We start from the raw sequence: 25,649 nt of genomic DNA on the forward strand, positions 1-25,649 counted from the left end.
ATCTACGAAGGAAAAAGCGTGGAAAACGATCATTCATTCGTTGTCTGGTATAGGGAATCTTGCGCCCCAATGCTCGCTCTCACCAGCCTCTCAACTGTTGTGACCTCAGCTGCCAATAACGAAGGAGTGCGCCTCTTATGTTTTCAGATCGCGTGAATTATTTGTTGCTTAACTTCATAATTTGGCGAATAAAGACGCTCGGAAAGACAACTTCGTTAACGGAAGATCTCCACTTGTTCAAGAGATCCCATGATGAAACCGACTATAGGAAATTTGAGGGAAGGGCTGGCATAAAAATAATGATAATTCAAGGACTGCGATATGAATGCTTTCCTTATTCAAGCTTACCAACGACACAGTCAGATCCAAGCACTCCCTTGACACTGGGACGTGGTAGAGAATAGCTGTTCGCAGCTAGAGGACGAAGCCTCGCTACAGTGCAGCCGACCTTTATTACAGCCCCTCAGTAGAGGCACGCCTTCTGGCAGGACGCGAGCGAACGAAACTGGTTGCTGCCTACTACGCAGCGCCGTGAGAGCAGCCTCTCGCGGGATGTGTTCACGCACCGCGCACGGCCTCTGGCCCCCCGCATGAGCGCAAAGTAAGGGAATTGAAGCTGGCTCAGGGTGCAGGGCCTGGCCTCCGGCACTGCGCAGTGCACCATTTCCACCTTGGGCGGTGACCGGTCGTTAGGGCCGCACCGGCGAGAGCACTCGTCGAACGTCCGGTACACACCGTAGGGCAAGGACGGGCAGTATCCGTGCGGGAAGCCCCACGTCGTGCACGTGGTCCCGTTGAAGAACCAGAAAGCCGCCACCATGTCTTGCCTGCGAGTGGGTGAATTAGATAGGTTGAAAACGGGAAGCCTTTACAGGAGCAGCGCTGTTAATCCCGAGCTGCAATACCACGGGCATCTGGACAGGAGATAATTTGGAAGCCGCACAGCAGTGCCCACGAACAGTGTTGGCCTTCGTCACAGTCAGTCAGTCAATCAATCAATCAATCAATCAATCAATCAATCAATCAATCAATCAATCAATCAATCAATCAATCAATCAATCAATCAATCAATCAATCAATCAATCAATCAATCAATCGGCCAATCAGTGGATCAGTCAGTCGAACAATCTATCAATAAAACACCAACTTTTTCCAAGCATGAAATATTGTAACGTTCAGACTCAATCTGCGGCTAGAGACTACAATGGTGAGTACAATAAGAAAAGTTAGGCAGTGTTTAACTACGGCTATACCCAAAGTTCTAGTGAAAGCTCTAACATGGCGAGACAGACGGTCCCGACTCTCCTTCCATTGCGAATGAGACAAGCGCGGCTAAGCGGCGTTTATATACACCATATGTTAACGTCACGTCACGCGATGTGACGCAGCACATATGCGCTCACTTGATTAGAATCGCAGATCAGCAGGACCTGCTTGAGAAACAGGAGCCGAAGATTAGACCATATAACCGCTATATTGCTGCCATGCCCACTCAAGAAATAGGCCCGTCTACGAAATCATTTTAGGTGAAATGTCATATGTGCAGGGTCAAAGGGCAAGCTACTATGGCGGAAATGAGGCAATATGTTGTACATTTGGTAGATATGGTACACCATAGTGTGTTAACTCGGATGAACCTATTATAATGCGGTAGCATTTTCAAATCGCCAAGGTCAAATTTTGGCAATGACCCGGGCCAAGTTTGGAGGTCACCATCGTGCTGGGCATGCTCAATTAATGCTGGGCATCAAATTTACTCCATATCGTCTTGGTCAAATTTCGAGGGAGGCCCGGCGAAATTTTTGGAATGACCCGGACCCAATTTAGAGGTCGACATCGTGTCAGGCACGCTCAGTTATGGTGTGACATTGATTTTTGTCCAAATCGGCCAGGCTCAAATTTCGGAGAGACCGGGGCGAAATTTTGGGAATGACCCGGATCCAATTTGAAGGTCGCCATCGTGTCGGGCACGCTCAGTTATGGTTGGATATCGATTTTGGTCGAAATAAGCCAAGGTCAAACTTTGGGGGCGGCCTGGGCCAAAGGCTTTTGCTAAGCGGCTTTGCAAGGTCACACCAAAGTAAATATGGACATCCCGGAGATCGACTTTTGGATATAGAAGAGCTATCGCTCTAAATCACAGGACGGTTACGAGTTAGGAAAACGATTGATCCAGTGTTAGTGGGCGTGTGGTGTGTAGGTTTTACAGCATATAAGCAACTCAGGCTATCAAGCACCAAACACGATGTTAAAAGTCTATTTATTTGATAATTTTTTCCGAATCTATATCTTGTTTAAAATATTCGCTTCCTTTAAAACGTAAAGATAGAGAAACATGGACAATACCATTTTCACCTAAGAGCAGTGTTGGATGGAATGATATGTCTTCATTGAAGAAAACTGCAAAGTGCTTTTCCTTAGTGTTATCGCATGAAAATTACACATGGCTTAATTTTAGATATTGTCTGCATAATTCATATAGGGGCTTATCTTGTTTTGTCGGTATGAAGTTATGTGTAAGGTATGTGTTCTATACGAAGGCGGCAGAGAATCGGCTCCTTAAAATGTTTCTGGTCTGTGCCCGACTCCCATTCACCTAAAACTGGCTTTATCAAGCGGGGTATGTTATTTACTTCGTATTCCAAGCTTACTGCCAATCTTTCCTTCAGTTATGATGTACTAGGTTCATGCAATATTTAAAGGGTATATTTACTTTTTATTTGCTTGCCACGAGCTTGAGAAGCTCACAAATCTCCTCTTGTCTTTTATTCCGACATGACTCGTTTTATGTTCTCTCCTTGAGCTGTGGCTGTTATGTTGTGGATGTTGTCACCAAGTAGCGGTGTGATTGAATTTCCATACTGAAGAGCAGTGAGTACGCTTAGTGAGTCTGTGTAAATGGTACTAGTTGCAAAGCTCTCACTATTTTTCTACGGCTGCACAGATGGCGCAACATTTGGCGGTGAAGACAGATGCACACTGCGGAATTCATACTCTTTCCTCCCAATACCCTCCTACCACTGCGCTCCCAGTGTTAACATCCGTTTTCAAACCCAGTATAAAAATGCGTGAAGCCACTGCATTTTTTTTGTTAGAAATTCTTGTACGATATGTTGTTTTGGAGTTTGTTTCTTATGGAATTGTGTAAGAGTGAAATCGTAGACTGCAGGAAAATTGTACCATACAGGCAATGCATCTCGCCTTTGGGCTATGCTAGATAATGTGTCCAGTAGGCATAGCTACTGGCACATCTCTTCAAACCGCAAGAGCAGTGGCCTGGTAGTTTGATGTTTGGTAGTTTAGGGATATTTGCGAACGTGCAAGCGGTTCTGACTTCATGAGGAGGTTCATTGTATCTACCGTCTATCCGTTTTCGGAGCATGCTATCACGGGTGAAACCCTTTGACAGTGGGCTTGGTGTGCGTGGCGGTATCGATGTTCCGCTGCTTTCACAGAGACAAGTGGGGAAAAAGAAAGGGGCGAAAACTTCCGCAGACGAAAAGACTGCCACCATGCAGTCCCCGGTCCAGTATATGCATTTTCCACAGGACATTCCTTCCTTGCGGACAAGTGTAGTGACCTACGTGTTCAGGAAGTCTACTGAGAAGCTGATCCCAACCAGTACTCGCGACAACAATGCAGTAGCGCGCCCTCTATTACTACGTCTTGTATCGGCTTCAGCTCCTATAAGAAGAGTCGAAATAACCCCCTTATAGGTCTCTTCCTGTTAACTGCGACGTTACTCCTTCATGAAATATATTCTAAGCACTCAATCCCTTGTGAGCCGCGGAAAGGCTGAGATAATCAGTTGGTCCACCACTAGCCACTCCGTGGGCACTCATTGCGCGTGTTGAAGCCTGCCGCAATGCCAATTTCCAGCACATTAACATGTTGCCATTGGTGTTCAGAGCGGCAGGTAAACCCGTTGGAATGCGGTAGTTGAAACCAAGGTCACGTACAGATATAACAAAGAAACGGCTATAAGAAGAAATTACGGCACCCTTTCGACTTCGTTATTTCGCGACTGATTCAACAATGTCACCGAATAGTAAGATTTGAAAAATTAAAGCTCCGCAACAGTCTGATGTTATTGAACTGCTCGAAATGTCCTTGTGCTCTGTCACGAATGCACAGAAAAATTAATAATGATGGCGCAGGCTAGATCCTTTGTTATTTTTCATGGCCGGAAGCTGAACTTCAGCACGGCCTACGCTAAAGCAGAAAGCTTGCGTCGCAGCGCGCATTGAGGAAGAAAATGACACCTGGCCACCGCTGGCACCGCTGGCGCCCTGCCAAGGGGTGACGCGGTTACTAAATTCACGTAAGAGTAGCGATGAACCGCCCCAACCAAGGGTGGTATGAGATGTGTTTTGCCCCTGCGCTGCGGCGTCAACAAATTGAAGGAACGACCACCACTGGCGCTCGCCCGCGTGCTGAGAAGGTGGAACCGGGTTGCGCCTGTGTCTGTCAAGATATCGTGGGCGGCTGTGGTGTTGGTTAGCGCCGAAGTTACAATTAATCGGGCCAACCTGCCCACCACTGCACTCTCCGTTAGTTCGGAGGGGGAGGAGCGACGAACTTCTCCACCCCGTGTGCGAAAGATTGTGATTCTACTGCTGACCGGCGATAGGGGCCACGCCTGATTAGTCGTTGACCGGAGGCATGAGGCGTAGGCAAGTTCCGTAGTGAATTAATTTAATTTAGGCAAACAACACCCAAGTATTACAATATGCCCGACAAGGTAGCGCCGTACACTGACGTGACGCGAATAACACAAGCACCAATTGAACACGTTAACACAACAATTAACACAAAGAAAGAAACATCAGGGCGATTGCTATACAAAAATGTTACGAGACGGAAATACAGTACAAAGGATTACAACGAGAAACACAGAAAGCAAAAATACAAAGATAAAAGAGTTGAAGTGAGTGGTGAGAAACGATGGCTTAGCTGCGGAGTGGCAAGGTCCGGCCGCAGGGAGCGTCGGGCTGCGGTTGCTCGTCGCGGGCTGATGGGGGCTTGCGGATACGGGCGAACTTGGGCCTCGCGTCTTCGGGACCACCGTCGCCGCGCTCTACGCGTCAGATCTCCGCCTAGGCTCCTTGCCGACTACTTCCCTGGCTGACCTCACTCACGACCACACGCACCGAAATCTCCAGACCAACTGCCAGCGCGCGGCGTTCCCGTCGCCCCCTTCGCATGACAAAGAATGAAAAAAAAACAGAAAAAAAGACTCTTCAGGAGCCACGCACAGAGGAATGCAGCTCCCAAAAAGAAAAAAAAACGAACACATGAAGGAATGTCGAAAGAATTCGGCACAATGCCTTAATCCCACGAGGAGTCATTGGGGGCCGCGAACAGTGCCGGGGCATTCAATCCGCTTCTGCTGTTCCCAACACGTGCAAGCGCTTGCCACCTGTATGGGAACAATGCTAGGAGGGGGGGGGGGGGGGGGAGTAGTTTTGAATGACCCCTCCAGCGCTATGGTGAGAATGCCGTTCCCCCGCGGGAGAGGGGCAAAAAGTCGTCGACGCCGCTCCGCGACATGTTTCTGGGAAACAAAGGTCAAAGCTGTACAGGGCAGGCATGAACTTTGTGACAGTCTCCCACACGCGTTAGTTCTCAACCTGTAGCATACGTATTTTCGCCGCTCCCCAGAGGGCGCCACATCTTGTGAAAAAGGCGGATTGCGTGCGAAACGGTCAAAATATGCTGAGCCATAGCACCGACTGTAATCTTGTTTCCGAGATTATTTTATAAACTAGTGTAGATATCACTAACAGCAAGTACAAACTAGTTAACCTGAGTACACGTCAAGATGAATCGCCGGTTTTGTGGTGTCCGCCAACAGTGGTAATACTACTGCCACGTGTCTAGCACAGCACGGCCTCCGCACTATAGGCGGAACGACAATGATGAGGGTTGTTGACGGGTGAGGAGTGCTCAGGCTAGACCTGGCTCGATGATTGAGAAACCGACCTTAATCTTGGGTTCTCCCCTACGCCTGCCTTCACGGATCCTTGGGCTGTGACACTGGCGGCGATGCGATCAATGCTGCCTTCTCTTGCGGACGACTCGACACCCTAGCATCTCGTGACTACCCATGTTGATCATGGAAGCCAGAGGCTCCGAAACTTGTCCCCCAAGCTCTTTCCTCTTGATGGAGCGCCCCTGGTTTACACTCCACTCATGGCAACGACACCGGCAGCCCTGACCGTGACTGTCCCTACCGCCGCTCCTGTTATTATGTCACTGCGAGGTCCACAAAAGACCTTGGAGGATTTGTGAACGCGGTGCGTCGACAGTGGCGCGTCGGACAGCGGAGCGCTGCGCCTGCCAGCCTAGCCGTGGTGGCAGCCGATGGACTGAGGGTCAGGCTGCCAAAAGGCACTCTTCGATAGCCTGATTTAAGCCAGCGGCGTTTCGGGCCGCTGTCGACGGTCTCGGCTGCACTTGTTGTTTCTGCGACTGCCAAGTTCTTCGGGCTGTTGACACGAGACCAGCGGCGTCTCCCTGTGTTCCTCTCCGTTCCTACTACCACCTGGCTCCCTTCCGCCGCTTCCTTCGACGCACCGCCAGCGACGCGTCGCACTACGTCGACCCACGTTCGCCTTGTCTGCAAGACATCCCCGCTTCACCTTGGGCGCTCAGTACCTGGTGAACTGTTTTCTTTTTATCTGTAGTGTTGTACGCTTGTTGAGTATGTGTTTCTCTTGTTGGCGTGTGCGTTTCTTATGGGCCCTTTTCTTTTAAATTATATATATGGCTTCGTTTTGTTTTCTTTGATCTGTTTGTTCTCTTGTCCTCTTGTTCGAATCTAAACGCGATAGCGTTCCCCCTTCCAAAAGTTGGGGACGTGCTACCAATTCGCGACAATTGGCGTCCACGCGATAGGACGGAGCCGTGTTTTTTTTCCTTTCGTGGGTTCGTAAAAAGAAACGTTGGCAACACTAAATGATTTGGACGGGTTGGGCGAACACATGGGGTTGAAAGACGCCGAGCTGCGCACGTAGGTGGCGGCCGAGCAAAAGAAGGAACGTGCAGCACGTGCAGCCGAGCGCCAGGCTCAACGCGAGCATGAAAAAGCGCTAGCAGAAGCCGAATGCAAACGCGCAAAGGCGCAAACAGAGGCTGAAGAGCGTAAAGCACAAGCCGAACGCGAGCATGCCAAGGCGCAGGAGACGCTGATGAGTGCAAAACAAGCCGAACGCGAGCATGAAAAGGCGCTAGCAGATGCTGAAGAGCGTAAAGCGCAAGCCAAACGTCAGGCTCAACGCGACCATAAAAAGGCGCTCGCAGATGCTGAAGAGCGTAAAGCGCAAGCCGGAGGCTCAACGCGAGCATGAAAAGGCGCTCGCAGAAGCTGAAGAGCGTAGATTGCAGCTTCAATTAATGCTCGCAGAAGCTGGTGGGAATAATCGAGAACCCGCACCGGGGCCCTCAGTAGCGGTTAGCCCATACAAGTTGATCCCAAATTTCGACGATCGCAGGGATGACTTAGATGCACACCTCAAACGTTTTGAGCGTATCACAGAAGGAGACAGCTGGCCCAAGGAAAAATTGGCTACAGCAGTATGTCTTTGACTGGGGAGGCTCTTCGTGTGTTCGGTCGATTGTCTCCAGCAGATTCAATGGATTATTATAAGGCAAAATAGCCCTGCATCATCATTTTAGGTTTACAGCAGAAGGTTATCGCGAAAGGTTTCGTGAAAGTAAGCCGCTTGATAAAGAAACAGGCAAGCAATACGCAGCACGTTTGCTCAGTCTTTTTGATGGATGGGTCGAGATGTCGGGAACGGCCACAACGTACAATGATTTACGTGACTTGGTGGTGGCCGAAAAGTTCATGAGGAACTCTCATAGTCGTCTGGTGAATTTCCTTCGAGAAATAAAGTGCAAGACGCTGGACAATATGGCTGAGGCAGCAGACAACTTTCTAGTGGCCCAGCGACAAAGAAACTTGTCTTCGTTCAAAGAATCGTTAGAGGGGGGCATTGCGAGAGAGCAGGATGTTCCATCAAGTAGACAGTCAGGAAGGTGCCTCATTTGTAACCGACCTGGACATAAGGCTGCCGATTGTCGCTCTAAGCCAAACGAGCTTTACTGTGTCTATTGCCGAAAAACAGGGCATGATTTAAGTTCCTGCTCAAGGAAGCACGAAAACAAGAAGCAATCGTCTTGTTGTGTTCAGCCAGAGAGCGTTGCGCCTGAAACGATGTCCACAATAGCAGATAGGCTTGAACCAGCTGAGGATAAAGTGGTGGTCGGACTTGTCTGGAAAAAACCTGCAGACGCACAACACATGCCTGTCTTAGAGGGAGAGCTCCGAGACCTACCCGTATGTGTTTTACGGGACACGGGGAGCAATACAGTGGCTGTGCGGAGAGCCCTGGTTCCTGACTCAACTCTCACCGGCTCGAGATCTACGTTGTTCCTTGTCGATGGCAGTAGTCTGGAAGTTCCCGAGGCAGAAGTATATATCGCTTCTCCTTATTTCACTGGCACGGCCCTGGTGAAATGCACGGAGACACCATTGTAAGATGCCGTAATTGGAAATATACCGGAGGCCCGTGAGCCGTCAAATCCAGATATTAATTGGAAATCGAAGGACGGGGCTAAATTATGACCTGGCATAGTCAATGACGAGGTTGCAAGTGAAAATTGTGAGAGCGAAGGCCCAAAGGAGTGTTGGCTGGAAAGGAATTTTCCAGACGAAGGAGCGAAAGTTGTGCTTTAAGCGTTGGTCCCATGAGGTTCACCAAGGAGACGCTATAAAATAGAAAAGAGAGGATGGGTCATCGAGAGCGTGTTGGGTGAAAGTAGGAAATGTGTTCCATGGCAAGCACGGCACTTCGCAGTCGTATTCAGTTGAAATGGGGTTTGCTGTATCGCCTCTATCATCTCGCCTCTGGCAGAGAGGTTCGACAGGTAGTACTTCCAAAGTCTTGTAGATCACAGGTGTTAAGCCTTGCCAACGATAACCCGTTGGCGGGGCATCAGGTCATTAAGAAGACTACAGATCGAGTTCTGGAAGAATTCTCTCTGGCTCGGAGTACAGGAGGAGATTAAGAGGTATGTCAGGTCGTGCGACTCCTGTCAAAGGACGCGACCGAAAGGCAAAGTAGGGAAAGCTCCGTTGTGACGCATGCTCCTTATCGACACTCCATTTGATCGTGTTGCTGTCGACATTGGCGGTCCGCTGTCGCCCACATCGGTTAAAGAGGATAGATGTGTTCTCACACTCGTCTATTTTGCCACGCGGTATCCTGACACCATGGATCTGCCAAAGATAGATTCATCAACCGTGGCAGCTTTGGTGGAGATGTTCTCAGGAATAGGCTTTCCGAGAGAGATCCTTTGTGACCAGGGCTCCTGTTTCACTTTCGAAATGATGAGAGAGGTCAATGATCTTTTGGCGGCGAAATATCTGCGCACGATCTCTTACCATCCAATGTGCAGTGGGATGGTGGAGAAATTTAACGGCACACTCAAGCAGATACTGCGGAAGCTCGGTCAGAAGCAGCCCTAAACGTGGGATCATTATATCGCTCCGCTTTTGTTCGCATACAGAGAGGTGTCGCAAGTCTGTGGTTTTCTCCGTTTGAGTTGATTATTTGGACGACAAGTGCGAGGACCGCTGGCAGTCCTCAGAGAGCTCCCGACAAGGAAAAATCTGGGAGAAGACACGAAGACGACATTTAGTTACGTTCTCGACCTAAGTGGACGTTTTGAGCAAACTGTGAGCGCGGCACGTCAAAATTGGTTGCGTGCCCAGCAGTCTCACAAGAAATACTATGACAGGAACCGCAAGAAGCGGAATATAAGGGTTAGAGATCGTGCCCTCATTCTTTTGCCCAGCAGCCATAATAAACTGCTAATGCAGTAGAAAGGTCCATTCGTGGTTTCTGGCAAAATGGATGACGCGGATTATTGGGTAAACTTGGGCCACACTAAAAAGCTCTTCCACTTCTATATGCTTAAGCGATACGAAGAGCGTGCGTCCCGAGGTCGTGCAAGCGTCATCTTCCGTTGTAATAGAAGAAGTTGACAAGATCAGAAAACGTAGGCGTTGATTGCATGAGTGGTTTATAAATTGCCAGAGGGTGATGCCCAATGTACAGTAATACTATCCGGCGTTTGAAACTGTTACCTGTGCAAATGTAGCCTGGTAGTGTTTGTGGGTTGTTTTTATTCTTCTTTCGTTCTCCGGTGAAGTGTTGTTTAGTGCGTACATGTTCACCTTTATGGTACAGACGTGTTTAAAGTTTGTGTCTGATATTTCGTATGGTTTTTATTTTCTCTTTTTTGAGATGTATTATGTTTGACCACATGTTTCCTCCGTGCGCGTTTCCATGTGCCTCCATGTGTCACTGTGTAAAGTGCCGTCGGTGACTTCAGCAGCGTTTAACTTGTCTGTTTACCACATGAACATAAGTGTTGTGTGCACCACGGCAGCTTTTTCTTTCTGAAAAACTTTTTCGAAGGTGCACAAAAGATCCTCGGAGAATTTGTGAACTTGGTGCGTCGACAGTGGTGCGTCGAACAGCGGAGTGCTGTGCGTGCCAGCCCAGCGTTGCGCGTGTGCGCGTGCGAAGGGTGTGCCCGAGGCGACGGCGCAGAGCGCGGGGAGCACGAGGAGCGGAGAGCTTACGTGTCAGAAGACCGAGGTGTAAAGGAAGACAGCGCAGCTGAGATCGTGTCATTCGAGCGTGGAGGTGGCAGCTGTCGGAGGTTGGGTCCGTGCTGCCGTGACCTCCCTCGGATCACCGACGTAAGCTTTCTGCGTTCTTTGCAAGTGTGGAGGTGGCAGGCGACAGAATGGGGGTCCATGCTGCCGAAAGGCACTCTTGGATAGCCTGATTTAAACCTCCGACGATTTGGGCCGCCGTCGACGGTCTCGGCTACGCTTGTTCTTTCTGCGGCTGCCATGTTCTTCGGGCTCTTGACGGGAGACCACCGGCGTCTCCCTGTGTTCCGCTCCGCTCCTACTTCCATCCGGCTCCCTTCCGCCGCTTCCTTCGATACACTGCCTGCGACGCGTCGCATTACATCGACCCACGTTCGCCCTGTCTGCTAGGCATCTTCGCTTCACCTGGGACGCTCAGTATCTGGTGAACTCCTTCTTTTTATTCAGTAGAGTTGTACGCTTGTTGAGTGTGTGTTTTTATTGTTGGCTTGTGCGTTTCTTGTTGCCCCCTTTCCTTTTTATTATAAATACGGCTTCGTTTTGTTTTCTTTGATCTCTTTGTTCGCTTGTCCTCTTGTTCGAATCTGCACGCGATAGCGTTCCCCTTCTGAAAGTCGGGACGCGCTTCCAATTCACGACAGTCACCCTTCAGACTCCTCGGATCCCTAAACCCTTTCATGGTTATTAGTCTTAGGATGCCGTGGACTGGCTGTCTCACTTTGAACGGGTGACGACGTTGAACAGCGGGAACGACGCTGCGAGGATGCGGAACGTGTACTTCAGCCTTGAAGACGCTGCCCATACGGGGTTTAGAATCGCGAGGCCACATGGCCCGCCGCGTGGCCGACCTTCCTACGTCACCTCCTGAGTAAATAATCCACCAGTGACCACCGAGGAAGCGCGAAGCGTTCTCTTACCTCTCGCATCGATTTTCCGAATGAGGGTATCGCAATGTATGCTGAGGATGTAACGCGTCTTTGCCATCGCGCAGACCCGGCCATCATTGAAGACAGGTTGCGGCACCAGACGCGTGGCGTAAAAGACAATTTCTTTGCCGGTCTCGTACGGAATCGCCCAACACCGTCGCGGAGTGTCTGGATGATTCCGTGCTTACGAACAAAATGCTGCAGCAGTGGTCTTGCCAGTACGTCCGGCAACTGCATCCGTGCCCACGTTATCCACGTTGGACCGGGCCGGCTAGGAATCCGAGCTCCCTTCGTGAACTCATGCGCTCCATGGTACGCGAGGAGCTGCAAACGCTGCATGGCACGTTTGCCCCTGGCTTAAATTTCCTGACTAGCTTAATCCACGAGGAAGTCCAAAGCGCACTCAGGGCGCCGCTCGCTGCGGTTGTTTTAGTGCCGCACCCGACCCCCATTCAACCAGTAACGTATGCGGACGTCGTGCGCCACCCAGTCCCATTTCCTGCCCCTCGACTAACACTCCTCTTGTGGCCTCAGTGCACACCACTTTCCTACTGGGCGGATCGGCGTCAGACGCCGGGAAAGACGTCTCTGGCGCACTTCAGATCAATGACCTTTCTGCTACCACTGTGCCAAGGCAGGTCATCCCTACCAGTAGTGCCCTTATCGCCAACTGGGCCTGCGAGGGTTTTCCCTCGACAGCCCTCGTCCACGACCTGGTGAGTGGCCTCACGACATCGCAGAGTACGTCACCCGCCAGCGTATAGTCCCCCGCCTTCTCCGCGCCGCGAGTCGCGATGCCTTCGCCACATCGCTCTTCCCCGTTCGGTCATGTTTTGCCACAGCTCAACGTGGTTCCTTGAGCCCTCGTCAGGAAAACTAGACCCGGTGACCTTCGAAGGCGAGGCCACCGAACGCCGATTGACCGAAAAGCTTCCACTGCCGCACCGATCGAATCGCCCCGACGTCCACCGCTGAATCACCGATACAGTCGCGGATTACGACACTGAAAAAAGTGACGACGCCGTGGAAGGGTACAGCCGGCGGAGATGTCGCACCAATCTGTTTGTGTGCGGCTCGGGTTATGGTGCGAGGCCACACATTCGTCGCCATTTTTCACGTTTTGCGTGAATGCTCTCCCGGTGTTATCCTGGCATCGACTTCCTTCGTGAGCACGGTGCCACTATAGACCTCAAGAATCACTTGGTCTCGGTGTTCCGCCGAAACTTCCACACAGAAGCCTAAGCACAAGGGTTCCTGATCCACACTGCGAATCGCCGATGATAACGTCCCAGTCCCACCACGCGCTAGCATCCTCGCTAAAGTTACCTGTGATGAGCTACATCGGTGACTCTGGGCTGTCGAGCCTGTCTCCCTCTCACTCACTCTGGGGATTTCTGTGACACGAAGACTTGGCTTCGTTTATGAATGTTGGACAAAGGTGCTTGTTACCAATTCCTGCAATGAATATCGCCATGTGTTCAGTGGCCCAGCCATAGCTTACGTCGAACAGTTCAAAAGTGGCCGAATGCTTTGCATCCGAGGAAACTACGCCTCGAGTTGAATTGAATGCACATAACTTCAACATAAATCCAGGCCTTTCGCTGCCCTGAAAAGGGGAGACTGCAGGCAGTCTAGCTCGAGCTTGGTGCGTGTTTCACGCCGTCGTCTAAAGAGCGACAAACATCGATCGTTAGCACTGGATTATCGCGCATGAAGGCGCTCTACTCATTCATCAGCAGCCCTGTCGTGTCTCCGCGGGAGAGACGCTATACAAAAGCAAGCAAAGAGATGCTTGCAGATGGCATTGTCCAAACGTCAAGTAGTCCATGGTCGTTCCTTATCATTTCGTGAAGAAGAAAGAGCACTGCGCTTCTGCGTCGACTACAGGAAGCCGCGTGTCGACGATTCCCTTGACCGAAGACAGACTTCAGCGAGCCATGTACCTCTTCAGTTGGCCTCAGGAGTGGTTATGGGCAAATAGAAGTTGATGAGAGGGGACTGCGAGAAAACCGACTAAGTCACACCGGAGGGGCTGTACGAATTCCGCGTCCTCCTCTTTGAGCTCTGCGACGCTGATGTCACCTTTTAAAGAATGATGGACACTGCTCGATAGCCTGAATTGGCAGACATTTCTTGTTTATCTTGACGACGTGATCATTTTTCCTACTACGTTCACGGGACATCTGCACTGCCTTAAAATTGTCCTGTGAGCAGTTCGGTCCACTAACCTCTCTCTGAAATCAAAATAGCGCCACTTTGGGTTCACAGAATTGAAGTTTCTGGGGCACATCTTGAGTGCTGAAGGAATTCGAGCTGACCCTGAGAAACTTGCTGCCGTTGCAGCCTTTCCAGTCCCCGCCCACAAAATAGCAGTCGGACAGTTTGTAGGCCACTGCTCCTACTACCGCCGCTTGAATAAAAACTTCTCAGCTCGCCATCCCTCTGTGATCTGAAGTGCGCGATCCGGCGAAAAGTGTGCGTCGATATCCGAGCGTCCTGCCCGCCGGGCAAACCACGTGTCACGTGCGCAATGTTGCCCGCGAGAAAAGACGAGGAATACGACGTGCTGAGGGAGGGAGCGCATCAGGGGACGTGGCGTTCAACTAAGGGTAGACTGCTGGGCTGGTTGGTTGTTTGCATTATTATGGAACATGTTACCAGTGCAAGAAACAAGAAAAAAGAAGGAAGCCAACACGAACGCCAGCGTTCGTGTTCCGGCGTTCGTGTTGTCTTCTACCTGTGTCCTTGTTTCTTGCGCTGGTAACATGTTCCATTATAGTGGCATTCAAGCAGGGGGAGGAAAGCAAGATTCACTTCCGTCCCGGATAATTGGAGAAACCTCCGCTGAAGCCGTGACTCCGTACACCGTCCGTTGTGAACGTAACTGAAGGAGGAATTGGCGCTAGCGTCTGCAATTCGTGGCCGCTGGGAGGTATAGAAAGCTTCACCCCACTGATTCAAGCGTGGAGGTGCAAGGTGTCGGTCGTCAGACCGCTGCTGCGGTAGACCTCCCTTGGATCGCCGACGTCAGACCTTCTGCGTTCTGTGCTGTTGGGCCATACCGAGACGCTTGCGACACGCCGCACCTATCTGACCGGCGTTTCTCTCGGCTGCGCAGCTCCGTCTCGCCAGGGACGCACGACGACTGGATGGACCCTTCCGTTTTCTATCGTGTGTATGAATGTTGTGTTTTGTTTTTGTCGTTTATTTTTTCACTTGTATTTTAATCTTTCCTTTGATTAAATTGTAATTTAGCTTCGTAGATTTAACTTTCCTGTCTTGTTTTTGTTTCTCCAACCTGCACGCGATAGCGCCTCCGGCTGATAATCGCGACACCCTCTGACGCTCCTATATATGGGATGACGCATCATTTTTCTGTGGCAGCGAACAGCAGACGGCTTTCGAGGAGTTAGACGCCGGCAATTAGCCCGATTCTGGCACATTTCCACGACGATGCCGACACAAAGGTACACAATGATGCGAGCTCCATAAGCCTTGGCGTCGTTATAGTTCAGCGGCAAGACAGTGTCGGCAAAGTAATTGCCTACGCCAGCTGCGCACTTTCGCGCGCTGAATCGAACTATTCTACCACCAAAAAAGATTGTTTGGCGGTGGTATAGGCCGCCACTAAGTTGATCCCATACCTCTGTGGCAAGCGGTTTCGTGAAGTCACCAGGCATCGCTGATTGTGTTGGCTGAAATATTTAACGGGCCCTACCGGCCCCTTAGCACGTTTGGTATTACGCATGCAGGAATTCAATTTCGCCCTTACCTGTTACAGTCCGGGCGGGAGTACACCGACGGCGATTGCCTGCCACGCGCTTCCGTCAAACCTTCTACGCAAGACACCGCAGACGACAATAGCTTCTTCGGAGCAGTCAGCACGTCCGCCCTCATTTCAAGACCGCGTGGAGACACCGAGCTGTGGCTGCTCATCGACCATCTCGAAATTGGGCACCCAAAAATACCGCGGCACCTAGCTCATGGGCTATCATCGTTCTGCCTCCGGAGTGGGGTGCTTTGTAAGAATTCTACTTACTTGCTCGCCGTACCGTCTGATCTACAGAACGAAGTCGTCTTTGCCTGCCATGACGATCCGACTTCCCGCTATCTTGTTTTCACACGGATCTTACACCGAGTCCGGCAAAATTATTACCGGTCACACCTACTTCAAGCGCTATGCCAGGACCTGCCGCCAGCACCAGCGGCGAAAAAAAACCCCGCGCTCAAGCCTCCCAGCATGTTGCAGTCTATCGAGCCACCCCAAATTCCATTGCTCCTGTCCGTGTCCTGGTGTTTTTTGTGCGCTGTTTGACAATGAAAAAATTGAAGTATCAATTTGCCCAACATTCTACCTTGCTGGAATCTATTGAATAAAGCCGGCATCGACCTCCTAGATAATTTTCTCTGTCGTCGATCAGACACAAATGGATTGTAGTCGCCACAGACTACTTGACCCGCTACGCTGAGACGAAGGCCTCTGCGCGAGGTATCCCGCCGCCGAAGTTTCTCACTTATTTATGCACGACATTGTGGTTAGAAACGGTGTCCCGCAGGCCATCACTACCGACCGGAGTAAAGCGTTTACAGCTCGCTCCTGCGGGACATTTTAACTCTTAGCCATACAGGTCGTCGAACAACAACAGCGTATAATCCACAAACAAATGGCCTAATGGAACGGCTAAACAAAACGCTGGCGGACATTATTTAGGTGTACGTCGACGTTTAGCATAAAAAATGGGACGAGATCCTCCTGTACGTCACCTTCGCGTAGAATGCCGCGACGCTGAAAGCCTTCCAATTTACCCCGTTCCGCCTCGTCTATGGCAGGGAAGTCCTCATGATGTTGAACTCGATGCTCCTATGCGGGGATGAATCGGACTCACCAGACGCAGACCATTTCGTGGAACAAGGAGAGCAAGCCCGTCAGCTGGCCCGCTTGCACATTCAGAAGCATCAGCCCGCTGATGCCCGACACTATGACCTCAGGAACACAGAAGTGCACTACGAACCGGGAGACCAGGGGTGGGTGCGGGCACCCGTAAGCCGCAAGAGATTGCGTGAAAAGCTCCTTCATCGGAATTTCGGACCGCACAAAGTCCTGCGCCGCATCAACAGCGTCAATTACGAAGTTCCTGACGGCATCGCTAAAGTCGGCCATTGGCGTCAGTGGCCTCAAATCGTGATTGCGGTGCGTTTAAAGCCGTACTTTTCGCGTGGCTGCGTGCTGTGCGCTGCACCCTTATCACCTTTCCGCAAGTGCGGACTTGACTTTCCCCGCCTCACAACTGGCAAGGATTGTATTCACAAATTTCACGGTCTATAGAGGGCGCCACTAACAATCCAGTATGGCTGCCAGGGAGATGATCCAAGGCCCGCGCTAGCCTTGTGCTGTGCTGCGCTGCGCTGCCTGAGGCTGCATTAAAATGTCCTTGTAGGTGTGCTGCTAAGGCGAAGGATGTCTCAATGCAGGCCCTGTTTTGCGCTGTGACTTTAAGACATATTCGATATTGTCTGTTAGCGTACAAGCCTTCTGTGCGCAAGCACCGCAGGTGTGATAGGAACCGCATGACGGAGGTGTGGCGGGCTTGGTACGCAAAACATTGGGCTGCTGACAACGTGAACCGGAAGGTGCTACACGTGCTCCGGTGGCTGTAATGGCGGGAAGAAGGGCAGCGGGGCACGTGTGCAGAGAGACGGATGCCGAGAAAATTTCTGGCTCCTATCCTATTCAAGGTACTCGCGGACACCAGATGAAGTGGGAGTTTACGTACTTATACATATCCACCATGTTCGCAGTTAGTTACCCAATTTTTTACCAGATATCAGCACATAAGCCATCACATTGAGCTGCCTAGACAATGAAAACCCAAAAAGTTGTGGTATAGGCGCAAAAAGCAACAAAGAATACAAAGCAGCAATGACGACGTGGAGTGCGCATTTCGGCCCTGCTGATTTATTTAAAGCATAACAGGTAAGCTGTGATTTTTGCCGACGTCAATCGTGAACAAGCCCCGACGGAAGTAGTTTTCAGCAGTGTTCGCTTAACAAGTGTTGTGGCACCCCGGTAGCAAGCAAGGTTACCTGCCTGTAATGCTCCAAAATAAATCAGTGGTGCTACTATTTCCTCAGTGGCAGGAATGCTTAGACACTGGTGCCTGCTGCGTATATATCTCCACGTTGCGGTAAAGCTCAACAGATTCCGAATGTAGTGCGCATCCGGCGACTACTGATTGCAAGCTTTCCATATATTTAATTATAATAATAAGAATAATTGGTTTTTGGGGAAAGGAAATGGCGCAGTATCTGTCTCATATATCTTTGGACACCTGAACCGCGCCGTAAGGGAAGGTATAAAGGAGGGAGTGAAAAAAGAAAGGAAGAATACGTGCCGTAGTGGAGGGCTCCGGAATAATTTCGACCACCTGGGGATCTTTAACGTGCACTGACATCGCACAGCACACGGGCGCCTTAGCGTTTTTCCTCCATAAAAACGCAGCCGCCGCGGTCGGGTTCGAACCCGGGAACTCCGGCTCAGTAGTCGAGCGCCCTAACCACTGAGCCACCGCGGCGGGGCATATTTAATCATGCAGGAAACGTTTTTTTTATTTCTTAAAGAAGAACCTGTATGGTCAAGATGTCGCCTCTGAAAAATGTTGCCCTCAAGGGCGGCTCACAATTTACGTCTGTCAAGATCAGTGCTCACCAGAGGCAGGCAGAAGAAATAACTGGAGCCGGAATGCATACTGAAAACTGTCCCAATCTCGTTCACAGGTTTCGCGATGCGAATGTCGATTGTGCTGCAAATTTAGAGCAGCGCGCATAAAGGAAGAAGATTAAAAGAAACAGGACAGCTACAGCGCTTGCTGTCCTTTGTCTGTTTTTTCGTCGTCCCCGTTTCATCATTCTGCTTCAACTCTGCATGATGAGTAATTGACCTGCCCACACTCAGTTTTTAATTAACTTCATTACCCACTCCTTCTTGAGCTTAGTATTAGAGGGAACATATACAGATTTATCTCGCCTTTCACAAGGCAGTCCAAGCACCGCGGTAGACAGAAAATGCGACTGCTTTTGTTTTCTGCTTAAAGTGTGCGGTTTACATGCCCGCTTGAATGTTACGTTAACGTAAAGCCGTGGCGGAGTGAAAAATACTTCTCAAAACGCAGTAACCCTTTGAAGCTCTACGCGACAGAAATAACAATGCATAAGTTGGGCAGGAGACGCCAGCCCAAGCCGGACGCCTTCAACCGGTATCATCTCTCCGGCGGTTCTGTAGGCAGGCGCATGGCGGCGACACCGTACGTGAAACTCGCGAATAGCGCAGCTCACCTCTATTTTTCTTTTTTTTTAATCTTCACTTGTACATTGCTCATTTCGCATCGAGACGATGCTTTCCTTTCGCAGGGGGGGTGGGGGGGGGGGCGGGGAGGGTTATGTCACGTGCCTAGCACCGCGCGACCTACGCACTTTGTCGGAACGACGACGAAGTGGAGCGCTGGGGCTGGACCTGGGTCGGCAATTGAAAAAATCCGACCTCATTCTTGGGTTCTACCCTACGCCTACCTGCACGCCGCCTTGGGTCGTGACAGTGACACCATATGAAAACCATATTTTTTCAAATCCCGAAATGCCTATCTTGAAAATTCTTAAGACTTCCCTGAAACAACCTTTATAGCCGGTCTCTTACATCAGCTAGCTAGATCTGCTTCTGCACATTAACCATTTAACAGGCAACATCGAACTGTACTCGTCATGGGAGATTGTGCCAATATCGCCAATGGCGAGTCACACTCGTCCTGCCCCAAGTTGCGCCTGTCCCATTGTTAAAGATGCGTTACGGTCGGCAATTTTCTTGCTTGCGATTTTCAACACTAGAGGGCGGTACTTGGCCATAAAAAATACATTTCGTGCCTTTAGCGCGTGTTTTAGCCGTGCAAAATTTGATAAAGGCGTCACACATGCAGAATGCCGGTGGCGGCGATGTCCCCAGAAAAAGAGCTGCTTTTGGAGCGCTTCTCGCAGAAGCGTTGCTGAATATCTAGGATTTATTTCCGACAGTGACTCCGACATCGTTTGCGAGCTGCTGACTGCTCCAGGTTACGAGAGCGAACACGACGATGGCGACGCTCTGGGTAGTGGACGTTGACTATACAAATGATGAAACCTTGTTTGTGTTAGGACCAATCAACATCGATGCAGTTTGCAGCGTGTTACAGCGCATCATATAAAATAAATACGGCAAATTTCAATAAGTTATAACCAATTACTAATAAAAGTACTGAGGAAAAGCCATCTTAAAGAGCAGGTTTCTCTATTTTAAATTTTTTCGCTGTATAGTTTTAAGCCGAAACCAATGATATAATACATTTTCAGAATCAGAATTACATGAAAAAAATAATGGCTACTTAAAAAAACTAGAAATATGGTACATATTTTTGGGTAATAGGTGGTTAAAGGTTTAAATCCTTGCTTCCATTGCTGGAGCTTCTGTTTGAGTACCCTCATGTAACGCTCAAACGTCTACTTTTCATACCTGACGTGCTTTCAGAGGCATTTCGCTAAACACCTTATGCAAGCGTCTGGTCAGTCTCGTGAGCAATACTTTCCTGTCCGCAAACCAACTTTTTTGTCTGGTCTGGGTCCGCAGCAAGCTTCTCTCAGCGCAAACTTTATCTTCGAAGCTGCACCGTAGCGGTGGTGATGAGTGATAGAAAGTAGCGGCATGCGGGGCCATCTAACGCAGCGTGCAATATTCCTACACGGATAACATTCCACGCCTTCACAGGCCGACCGGCCATCCAGCTATGCCTGCAATGACGGTTCTGGACAATATGCCTGGGTGGGCACGTGTACATGAAAGGTTCAGGTATCGGTACCCTTTTTCCGCCCCGTGAGACACGGCTGTCCCTGGCGCTGCAGGGGCTTTGTGACGCAGCACCGCAGGGAAGACCGACTCACGTAAAGCAGGGCACGAAGAGCGTATTCTCGAAGCACTTGTCCGAGACACGTTCAGGTTCGAGGCAGCTCTGGCGGCACTGGTCCCAGCTGCCGAACCGATTGGAGCCTCGGTTGCAGAGCTGTGCGCGATTCTCTGCGGCAGGGACGCATGCCCCTTGCTCTGGGTCGAAGTGGAATACAGTCACCGGTTTGGAGCAGTAGGTGTAATAGTAGCGGCTGCACTGTTCGTCCCCCTGAGATGGAAAAAAAGTGGGATGCGTTTTTTTAATTAAATGTAGGGATACGTGTGGCCCGTGGGCTCAAGCTAGAAGCACGAAACTGGCTGTGTGCGTGCTAGGCAGCAGGCACAAGGCAGCAGCCACAATCTTCGTCACTATGCTCACCGGCCATAATTCGAAGGGAACAGGAATTGTCCCGTGGCATAGAGTTTCGCAGTACACCTAGAGGGAAAGCTGGCACTGCGATAGTTGATTCATTATGTAGAGGCGCAGCAATTCCCGGAAGATAAAGTTTCGTATTTGGCTTGGCTCTTGTTGGGCAAGAAACGTGGATTCAGCCATAATAACGAGACTATTCTCGAGGCGAACCTCGGATTAACGCTTCAAAAGTTTGCATACCAGCCTAGCACTTGCGGCAAACGTATTGAAGTGAGAAGGGCGCTATTAAGCAGACTTAATCTGCGCAGATCGGAGAGCATCGCGCCGCAGCTACAGATTAAGAGGCGTAATCTGCAGAATCCAATTTAGACCAAAATTGATGTCCGACCATAATTGAGCATGCCGGACGTGATGACGACCTCCAAATTGGGCCCGGGCCACTCCTGAAAATGGACCCTGGCGTTTTGGGGATACTTTCGTGCTACAATAAGTTTTGAGTTAAAACCTATGGTGTACCATGCCTACCAATGTTACCCCATGGTTCCTAAAGTCCCCTATAGTGGCTTGACCTTTAACCCTTGGCCTTGACTTTGACCTCTAAACTTTGCCTTCGACCTTTGACATTTCACCTTAAATGAGTTTTCTCGAGGTGGCGCTCTTGTGAGGCCACGTGGCTTGACATGAACGTATGGCTCGTGTGCATATGCCGCGAAGCTAAGAAGAATCGGGACCGTCTGTCTAGCCATGCCTAACTTTTGTTTTATTTTTCTGAGGATCTGCTTTTCACAACGCTTTTTTGCTTTGTTGATTCGGCAGCACAACTAATTACGCTTAATGCAGGGAGATACTAGTGCCCGAAGCAGCGCGACAGCAACCTCTGCCATACACGATAAAATATGCGTGGTAGTTTTCAATTCAACCTCTTTTACTCACCTGTTCGCGATAGGATACGAACAGGCAGCGGCACAGTGCAAGGGCCAGAATTAATTGGTGGGTGTAATTTCCGGACTGTCACTCATTAACTGAAGCGCGTTTTTTCCCTTGAAGTAAAGCATCTGCAGTGTTCGCTTTTCAAAAAGCGAAAGTCCTAAGCTGTCGGTTGACTCGACTATTTCGCGATGGTAATACTTTACCGGCAACCATTATATGAATGTAACTGCTATATAAGGTGTTTCAGCTAAGAGTTTACACAATTTTTAAAGATAGGCTTTTTAAGTCAGAAGAGCGCTTTTCTTTCGGCGTAGCATTGGCAGCGGTGCAGTACATATGAATACAGCTAATGCGTGCTAACTAGCAGGCTGGTTAACTAACATTGTATAGTTACCATTGGAAGACATGGAAGCACTCCATTGGCACGACGTAAATAATCATGTATGCCGCCACATTTCTCGCATGATAAGACACTCACTTACACCCCACTACCAGACCGTAGTGCTACGGCTATTCAAGGTGTTCCACTTAAGATTTTACACATTTTTTAAAAATAGGATCTTTGAGATAGAAGAGGGCTTTTTAGGTATAGCATTGTCAGCGGTGCAGTACTTCAGAATACAGTTAAAACGTGCTAATTTTTATGCAGGCTGCTTAATTAATATTCAATAGCCAACTTTCTTACTATAACTGTTTGGTTCGTTAATTACTGAGAGGCGTGTAGCCTACCGCAGTTAATATACACATCAGCTTTTGAAATTTCGAAAACGTGTTTACGCTCGGCGCTGTGGCTGAAATAATTTTGCCTACATCGCACTAAAACGCATGCAATTTCGAGAAGCTTGCAGGCAAAGCAACTCTCCAGTGCACGTAGCTCGTCGAAATAGCCGAAATTTCTTGGGCCACAGCGTCGAGGGTAACCGCGTTTTCAAAATTCTAAAAACTGATATGAAAATTAATTACTCTTGGCTACACGCCTCGCAATAACAAAGGAGCCTAACAGCTAGAAAGTTAGAAAGTTGACTATTGAATAATTAGTTAACAAGCCTGCTAATTAGCACGTTTTAACTGTATTCTGACTTACTGCACCGCTCACAATGGCATGCATGCCGAAAAAAGCGCTCTTCCAACTCAAAAAGCCTATTTTTAAAAATGATGTAGTCTTAGGTAATACACCCCGTATATGGAAAGGCAACGCAGGCTCCAGCATAGGGGTGGATAAAATGGCAAGTTGAACTGGTTCTTACTGGATCCGCATGTTTTGGGTGCTGTGAACTAGTCGAAGCAATGCTGATAAAAAAAAACGAAAAGCATGCGGACAAGGCTTCCTTTACACTGAAAGGAAGTGAAAAGGTACTTTTAAACGCGCATCTCAGCGGTTGTTTACCGCTGTAGCGTATTATTGCACGCAGGAGGAGGGTTTCCTAATTCCCTCTTTTATTGTGTCTTTTTCTACGTACATGAGTTAGTGTGTTCGTGCAATAAAGTTTTCAGTTAGTAGTAGCACGTGTGCCGTTCTACTTCCTCGGCCTCTGTCTGTTCCACCTGGCTACACGCAGATGGGCTGAGTGATTATGGTGTTGCCTTCGCAATGGCTGCATACGTCTTGAAATCGGTCACTTGCTGCTGAACCTTCAGGTAAGCTCGAAGATTTATAACCAACTGAGCTATCTTAGAACTCGGGAATAATTCTTCCCACTGATTTGCACTACAGATTAAAAAAAAATTAAACATACCCCTATATGCCTTGGTTTCGGTGACTGTTCGCTCCCTTCCTAAGTATATATATATATATATATATATATATATATATATATATATATATATATATATATATATATATATATATATATCAAAAGTGATTTCTGGCAGCTGATTTGGTTAATATAATAAAAAATCACAAAAGATTGAAAAAAACATAACAGGATTTAATTCACGACGTTTCGGCTGGAGAACCATCCTTTTTCGAGTGTAGTACAGCGTTTGAAACACGCAGCTTTTATAGAGCGTGCGCGAGGTACAAAGTAACAGCAAAGCACGAGTTCCAAAAACTAGGGGGGGGGGAGAGAGAGACCAGGAAAAACAAATTATTTTTTACAAAGGAAGAGAGAGAATCGGTGACAATCTAAGAAGGTGTCTCCTAACCTGAATGTAGGTGTTCCCAAGAGGCCGGAAAAATTTTTTTTAATAAAAAAGAATAAAAAGAATAAGATAATAAAAAATATAAAAAAAGGGAAGATTCTTTCCTACCACCTCAGGGCTGCCTTGGAAAGGCACCATTTTGGTGGCAAGTGTGAAGGGCTCGATCCCTGTACAAGGAGGAAGCAACTTTCCAGAGAAACTGGTAGGGGGAGAAGGAGGGGGAGTAAAGAGGAATGCAAACGAGGCCTCTAATAAAGATAAAAGAGAACAAAAAGAAAAAAGAAAAAAGGAAAAATAAAAAGGACGAAAAAAGGAAAAAAGAAACAAAGTAGTGAAAAAAGGAAAGAAGAGGCATTGTACAAGGCTTGGTAATATGCATTCAGAGAAGGGCGTGGCAACACAAAAAAATACAAAATAGGGCATAAAAAAGGGGGGGAGATTCTTTTCCACCACCTCAGGGCTGCCTTGGAAATGTGTGAAGGGCGCATTTTGGTGACAAACGTGAAGGGCTTGACCTTTATACATGCAGAAGGCAACATTCCAGAGGAACTGGTAGGGGAGAAGGGAGGGGGTAAAGAGGAATGACAACGAGGCCTCCAAAAAAAAGAAATTTAGAAAAAAGAAAGAGAAAGAACAAAGAGGAAAAGAATAAGAAAAAGAAAGAAAATTAGGGAAAAAAAGGAAATAAGAGCCATTGTATAAGACTTGGAAATATCCATTCAGACAAGGGTTGTGGCAACACGAGAGAAATAAAAAAAATACAAGTTCCTAATCAATCTTTATACGGGCACTCCGTACACACACATAGAGATACAGCAAAAAGACGAGGCTAACAATAAATCCAACACCAGAAACGAACTGCAATGAGTCGCAAGTACAATCCACCGCAAGACAAATGACCATTCCGAGTAAACGATGTAATGGTCACCACGGCAGTTCATCAATGTATGAAGGGAAGACAGACATGACAGCAAAAAATGAGGGGGGATAACAGCAAATGGGTGACAATATAATACAATGCGCGACAATGCAAGATTAGAATAATAATAAAATTGGGAAAGAAAATAGCAGTAAATGTGGGACAATGCAAGGGAAAAAAGGAAAACACGTCGGAAGCTATGCTTGTTATGCATGCTGCCGCCCGTTCTAAGAGTCTGGGATAATTATTTGGGATAGTCTGGGATAATTGTCATTCTAGGAGTCTGGGATAATTATTTGTTTCATCTATTGAGTCTGTGAGCATGATAGCCGGCCTACTGTTTCGTTAATGCCGCTCGAGACTGTGTAAAATTTGTAAATCAGGTACGATTCACAGCTCTCGCGGTCATAATTTGTTTTGAACCCCGATTGGAGTACAATAGCTGTAAAGTTTCGAATGGGTGCCCAAGGTTGTTGATGTGTTTTGAAAGTGGGAGATTTGGCTGGTGTCCGCACATGTGATCTGTGGCTTTTGATGCGAATTCTGAACGGTGTAACTGTTTGCCCTACGTACTGAGCTTTACAGGTGCCACATTCCAGGAGGTAGACAACAGCGCTGTCGCATGAAAAGTTACCTTTTATCTGAAATGAGAAGGATGACGCTGTGCTTTTAGCACTGGTTGTTGTTGCCATCATCGGACAGAG

At 48.8% G+C, this 25,649-nt stretch overlaps 1 protein-coding gene across 1 annotated transcript in view; it reads right to left on the reverse strand.

Annotated features, from left to right (window-relative positions):
• Window positions 1-448: 448 nt before the first annotated feature.
• LOC144107698 (uncharacterized) overlaps window positions 449-25,649 on the reverse strand; it is a 42,262-nt gene continuing 17,061 nt past the window's right edge. The window contains exons 2-3 of the mRNA XM_077640831.1: window positions 20,578-20,810; window positions 449-827 (exon numbers count right to left, since the gene is read on the reverse strand). Coding sequence (XP_077496957.1) covers window positions 464-827; window positions 20,578-20,810 — 597 coding nt within the window. The 3' untranslated portion in view covers window positions 449-463. The remainder of the gene's footprint in view (window positions 828-20,577; window positions 20,811-25,649) is intronic.

The sequence above is a fragment of the Amblyomma americanum genome, chromosome 1 (genome assembly GCF_052857255.1).
Source record: "Amblyomma americanum isolate KBUSLIRL-KWMA chromosome 1, ASM5285725v1, whole genome shotgun sequence".
Taxonomy (NCBI): domain Eukaryota; kingdom Metazoa; phylum Arthropoda; class Arachnida; order Ixodida; family Ixodidae; genus Amblyomma; species Amblyomma americanum.